The sequence below is a fragment of the Orycteropus afer genome, unplaced genomic scaffold, assembly GCF_000298275.1.
Source record: "Orycteropus afer afer isolate SDZICR_OR568_19922 unplaced genomic scaffold, OryAfe1.0 scaffold00574, whole genome shotgun sequence".
NCBI lineage: Eukaryota > Metazoa > Chordata > Mammalia > Tubulidentata > Orycteropodidae > Orycteropus > Orycteropus afer.
The window spans coordinates 1,173,440-1,179,879 of record NW_006922161.1 but is presented as its reverse complement, the minus strand read 5'-3'; the positions used below and the strand labels follow the sequence as shown (position 1 = coordinate 1,179,879).

Below are 6,440 nucleotides of genomic sequence, written 5' to 3'. Positions count from 1 at the left end.
TTCACGCCGCTGATTTGGGGCAAGGCTGCGGTGTGGCCTTGTTTGTGGGAACTAGCCCGAGAGCCATTCTGCAGGGCGGTGCTGGGAGAAGCCTCTTTCTCAGGCGGCACGGCCACTCTCAGGCATCACTTGGTGGCTGTGGCTGCTGACTGGCCCGGCAATCTTCTCGTGTGTGGAAGGGCACAGGGGGCCCAGCGTCCCTCTTATCCTCAGGGTCCCGGCTCCTCTTCACCCCCAAAGTTCTCTTCCGTTGGGTGGGAGTTGGTGGCCAGGCTCCAGGATGGGTACGGGGTGCCAAGGCTGGTCCCACTCACCATCTTTGTCTCCCCAGATTGTCTGCTCGGCACCTGCCTTTCCCAGGGCCGCTTGCAGGTCTGGCCGGCCATGCACCACTCCATGGACGTGCCCCAGGTGAGCCCAGTGCTGCCTGCCTCCCCCTTGCCCTGCAGATGTGCCGTGGGGTCCGTTAGTGACTTCCTAGTCTCCATGACTTGGCCTTGCCTGGAGGGCTAGGGGGAAGGGAAGAAAAGACCACGTGACCAGTTTACGAGCACGCAGGGTCATGCAGTTGCTATCCTGGGGCCCCGCTCCTCTGGTGGCCCTTCCAGGACAGACCCCCGCAATCAGCTTTCCCTAACTTCTGGCTGTGCAGTCTCCTGGGCTCCGAATCATTGTGACTTCAGGTCCGGCTGGCGTTCTCTGTATTGCAGGACCAAGTGACCTTCGAAGATGTGGCTGTGCACTTCTCCAGGGAAGAGTGGGCATGTCTGGACCTTGACCAGAAGGCGTTGTACGGGGACGTGATGCTGGAGACCTGCCAGACCCTGGCGGCGCTGGGTGCGGCCCAGAGGGGACTCCACATGGCCTGTCAGGGTGGTCCTCTCTGCTCTTGGGCCGTCCTGGGGTTACTCACCTTCCCTGCACACGAACTCTGCCAGACTGCCGGCAGTGAGCCTTCAGACACCTCCTCCCTCCTCCCTGTCCTCTCTGCTGAGGGTCTTCTCCAGGGGACCCCAAGCTGCCCTCGCCTTTGGACTAAAGGTGCTCTGAGCCCCCAGTCCTGCCCTGCCTGTGGGCTGACATGCTTTGCTTTCTCCCCCGTCCCCCCCAAGGGCTCAGTGGGCCGCAGCCACATCTCTGGTGCCCGGAGCAGTGGGCCAGCCAGTGGGAGAGACCTGGGGCTCCTGGCCAGCCGTGGGGCTCCTGCCCAGGTGAGCTCGCCCAGGGGAACACTCATTCTGGGCTGGCCGGGCTGACCCTGCCCCCCGTCCCACTCCTTGGAGGTTGAGTGCCATGGACTGACACGGTGGAGGCCCTGGGCCTGCTGTGAGCACAGCCACCTGAGCACAGTCACTGGGGGGCAGGGGCAGGAGGAGGTGCCCGGGGAGGCGGAAACCCGGGTGTGCGGGTGGCTGACGCCCCCCTACTCGGGGCCCGGTGCCTGGGCTGGATCCTGCTCTGAGAGTCTCTTCGTGTGCTTTCTGGGGTGGGCGCCTTGACTCTGTGGGCCCGTCTGCTCACCTGGAAAACGGGGAGGACACAGCGCCTCCCTGCAGCGTGCCCCAGCACGATGCTGAGGCAGTCACGGCGGCCGCAGTCACGGCGGCCGCAGTCACGGCGGCCGCAGTCACGGCGGCCGCAGTCACGGCCCCACTTCCCGGTGCTCACTGGTCCCAGGCACAGGCTTACAGCTTCCTGTCTCACATCACCTCATCCTCACAGCCACCCTCTGAAGGGAGGCACCGTCATTGTCCCCACTGTGCAGGTGAGGGCCCTGGGACCCTGAGGCGGTGGGGGCCAGCTGGTGGGCAGTGCTGCCCCTGCCTGCCTCCTCGTCAGTGCTGTGGGTCCCGCCCCTGCAGGGTGGGCGTTTGCAGTAATTTGCTGAGTCTCGAGACAGGCAGGTGGCGCAGCATCACGTAGCCTGGGGAGGGCTCGGGCTCCCTCCCAGGTGTGGGTGACTGTTGGTGACCGTGTCTTCCTGCCTCCACCGGCCCCAGCTCCTGCTCATGTGTGACCAGGAGTCACTAGCAGCTGGACTTGTCCCTCCAGCCCCCTTGCCATCATGAAAAGGAAGCTGCACATTGTTCTTTCTTTCAGTGTCTCTGAGACGTGACGTCAAGCAGCTGTGTGAGAATAAGACAAGTTGGGGAGACCCTGAGTTCTGTAGAACCCCAGGATGGGGAGGACCGCGGGTCCCAGGCGTGAAGGAGGCTCGTGGCCTGGAAGGTAAGTGGTCTGGATTCACGTGCCCACGGCTCCCAAAGGCCTGCCCAGGCTTCACGTCCAGGACCAGAGCAGGGCCTGGTGAGCGGGGAAGCTCGGTATGTTTTCTTATTCTGGGAGCCCTGGTCACGCAGCAGGGAAATGCTCAGCTGCAGAAAGGTTGGCAGTTAGAATGCACCCAGTCCCTGCGGCAGAAAGACCTGGCCGCCTGCTCCTGCAGCGATCTGCCACCTCGGACTCCTGCGGCACTGCTGCCGTCCTGTAGCGTTGCTGGAATTGAAACCAGCTTGATGGCAGGGGGTTTGGCTGCTGGTTTTATAAGGCTCTAAAGGGAGCTCTGGTGGCGCAGTGCCTAAGGCATCTGACTGCTAACCAGACGGCTGGCGGTTCAAATCCCCAGCCACTCCTCGGAAGGAAGGTTGGGCAATCTACTTCTGTAGTGATACCACCTTGGAAACCCAAGGAGGGGTCATTATGAATTCAATGAACTCCATGGCAGTGAGTTTCTTTTTTGGTTTTAAGGAGCCTTGATGATGCAGCGGTTATGCGCTCAGCTGCTAACAGGTTGGTGGTTTGAGCCCACCAGCTGCTCCACAGGAGAAAAATGGGGCAGTTTGCTTCTGCAAAGATTATAGGGTTGGAAATGCTGTGGGGCAGTTCTGTCCAGGCCTGTAGGGTCACTATGTCCTGTTAGGGTCATTGAGAGCCGGAATCGACTTGACAGTGGGTTTGGGGGTTTTTTACTCTGAATGCGATCTTTGTATCCAAATGTTGGCAGATACAAAGCTGTTTACAAATCGAGGGAGCACAATGTGGGGCCTTTCAAAGGCCTGCCCCGCCATGGCTGACACCCCACCCCACCAGCCCCACCAGCCGGCGTCTGAGTTCATGTTCACTTTCCTGTGGTTTGTACTCGAGCTCATGTCACCTTCTGTGAACACGTTTTTGCTGTCAGTCCTGTGCCCTTGTCGACCCCCTGAGCGGACCCCCTGAAGAGCGAGTTGACTCCGTTTGGTGACAGCTTGTCAGCTTGTCCCCTCTCCGTTCTCTGCAGGGACTGGGGAGCTCCGTCCCCAGGAAGGACGCCGCAGCAGCCGGCGCACGGCCCTGCGGGAAGCGGCCAGGGAGGCAGCTGCATCCGGGACAGACTTTGTGCTGGGCTCCGGCCCAGGGCAGCCTCCCGGAGCCACCTCGGCGAGGGGCACCGGCGGGCGCGCAGCCCCGCAGCTCCCGGCGTGCGGACGGCGGCGTGGGTGCCGCGCGCGCCAGCTCGCGTTCATCTGCGGCACGTGCGGCAAGGCCCTGAGCAGCCACAGCCGGCTCGTCACGCACGAGACGGTGCACACGGGCGCCAAGTCGCTCAAGTGCTTGCAGTGCGGCCGCGCCTTCCGCTGGCTGTCCAACCTGCTGCGGCACCAGCGCAACCACACGCGCGAGAAGCCCTTCCGCTGTGAGCAGTGCGGCCAGGCCTTCAGCCTCAAGGACCGGCTGGTGCAGCACCGCAAGGTGCACTCGGAGCACCGGCCGCACCGCTGTGCCGCCTGCGGCAAGGCCTTCAAGCAGCGCTCCAACCTGCTCCGGCACCAGCTGGCGCACACCGGGGAGCGGCCCTTCCGCTGCGGCGACTGCGGCAAGGCCTTCCGCACCAAGGAGAACCTGGCGCACCACCGCAGGGTGCACAGCGGCGAGAAGCCCTACACGTGCGCCGAGTGCGGCAAGGCCTACCGCTGGCCCAAGGGCTTCAGCATCCACCAGCGGCTGCACCGCGCCAAGCGCTGCTACACGTGCGAGCTCTGCGGGAAGGGCTTCCAGCACCTGGGCTTCTTCACGCGGCACCAGAGGACCCACGGGCGCGGGAACACGTAGCGCCCGGCCTGCAGCCCGCGGGGCACCGTCTCAGGCCGTTGCTTTGGTTTGATGGGATCAGGTCACGGGAAACAGGGGCACCCAGAGCCAGTTCAAAAGGAGCCAGCAGACGGCACCGTTCCCCAGAAGGGCCTGTGTGGCCATGGGGGTGGGGGGGCTGTGGCGAGGGCCACCTGCTGTCCGCCAGTAAGACGGCGATGCTGAGACAATCACCACAGGCCGAGTGGGATCGAGGGCTCTGACGTCCTTACCGGTGAAATGACATGACATTTGGGGTTTGTGCTAAAATGCTAATAAAGAGGGAAAAGCATGGGCAACTGCTTGGGCTCCGTGGAGGCCGGCGACGGGTGGGCTATAAGCGCCCCGGTCGTATTTAATGACTTAAATGGACTGATTGTTTTAAGCTGCAGGGGAAGGGGGTCAGTCAGTGCCACACTGTCACAGTCCAGACACCCGGCACCCCGCCTCCAGAGGAGGGTGTGGCCCGATTTCACGCTGCCAGGCAGGGGTAGCTGAGGGGTCCGGTTCTGCTCTCTGCACCACCCCCCACCCCCCACCCCCCCCCCCCCCCCCCCCCCCCCCCCCCCCCCCCCCTGCCGCCGGGCCAGAGGAGGCATTTGGCAGAAGGAAGGCTCATGTCGCACACAGTCTGCTCTGGCTGCCCCCATGGTAGGAAAACGGAAACCCCAGTTGGTTCCCTAGTGCCACTCTAACAAATACCACGAATGGATGCTTGAACAAACAGGACTTTAATCTCTTACCGTTTAGAGGCTAGCTGTCTGAGTTCAAGTGCCAGGCTCTAGGGGCTGTGTGAAAGCCCCTCAACCCTGGACTTCAGCTCTGCCGCTTACTCCTGGCCCACTGAAGCTGGAGGCATCTCTTCACTCAGACACGTACTGGCTGCCAAGGCTAACAAGCCCAAGATCAACAAATAAAATGGCACAGTCCTGATGTTACCAAACCAAACAGCAGGCCATTAATCAAGTCTATTTAAGTCCCAAGGTTGGCAGAGCATGGCAGGCTGCTGAATAACGACACGGCTACATGCAGGGTCCAAGCGTGCCATAGGCTAGAGACCATTCCCAAAGCTGTTTCTTATATACAAGAAGCAGACCACATCCCTAAAGCAGCTACTCAGCTGCTTGTGGTAGATCCCACCATGGAGGTGATTGCCAGTCTCATCATGGGGAATACTACATCCAGCTGCCCAGCCACTCAGCCAGGCCCAGGTGAGTTGACACAAACTTAACCAGCACACCCACAGATGGGCTAAACCACCAGGAGGTCAGGGAAGAAACCCCAAGGGAATCCGAAAACATTGAGGTGAATGAGAACAGGCTACCAAGCCTCTGGGAGGCTGCCGCCTGCCCCACACCCTCTCCCACAGCCTGCCCCACACCCACCTCATCACAGCCCTCCAACAGTCCACCCCACACCCCTCTGGTCACAGCCCCCCAACAGCACTGCCCACATCCCCTCGTCACAGTGCCCCACAGCCCCTGCTCATCCTGCCCCCACAGGGCCACCCCAGGGGCCCCTAGCTGTGTTTACCCTGCCAGGTGACCAGAGTGGGCCTGGGATCAGCAGCTCCTCTTTGGAAGGGGACAGTGCGGCAGCAGTTGGCTAGTTACGGTCACCGAGTCCAGACGGGCCCTGGGCAGGGCCTGCGTGTCATCCCTGGGAGTGGAGAGGGTGACTTGGGGCAGGGGCTGCAGGGGAGTGGGAGGGCCTCAAGCAGGTGTGGGGAAGAGGGGTGTCATTCTGAGGGGAGGTCCGGCTCATGCCCACTTGGGGGCCAATCCCACCCTCTCCACTGCTGGGGGCAGCAGGTGATGGCTGTGCCCCAGGGTGGGATGGGGGCCCAGTCCCGCCGCCCCCACCTCACAGCTTTCAGGGCTGGGCTTCAGCAGCCTGTTAAGTGGCAACAGCCCAGAAGGTGCCTGGAAGGAACCAGGACTATCAACCAGCCAGTCCGGCTTTCTAAAAGTAAAGCTTTTATGGAGGTGTGCATACACAGCTATGCTCACAATAGAAGTGGGTGAGTGAAGGTCCCCAAATAACCACTGGTGGGGAGTGGATCCCGACCCACAGCGCCCCTAGAGGACAGAGTGGAACCGCCCCACAGGGTCGCCAAGGCTGTCAATCTTCCCAGAAGCAAAGCCCAAACCACACCCATTGCCCTGGAGTTCATTCTGACTCACGGCGCCCCCAGAGGACAGAGTGGGACTGTCCCACAGGGTTTCCAAGGCTGTCAATCTTCCCAGAAGCAAAGCCCAAACCACACCCACTGCCCTGGAGTCCATTCTGACTCACGGCGCCCCTAGAGGACAGAGTGGAACTGCCCACAG

General features: G+C 61.9%; 1 protein-coding gene across 1 annotated transcript; it reads left to right on the top strand.

The window, feature by feature from the left end:
- The first annotated feature begins 384 nt into the window (after window positions 1-384).
- On the top strand, window positions 385-4,092 carry ZNF707 (zinc finger protein 707). The gene is made up of 6 exons (XM_007956126.1): window positions 385-411; window positions 711-837; window positions 1,042-1,211; window positions 1,567-1,765; window positions 2,101-2,229; window positions 3,281-4,092. The coding sequence occupies exons 1-6, from the start codon at window positions 385-387 to the stop codon at window positions 4,090-4,092; spliced, it is 1,464 nt and encodes a 487-aa protein (XP_007954317.1).
- Window positions 4,093-6,440: the final 2,348 nt, after the last annotated feature.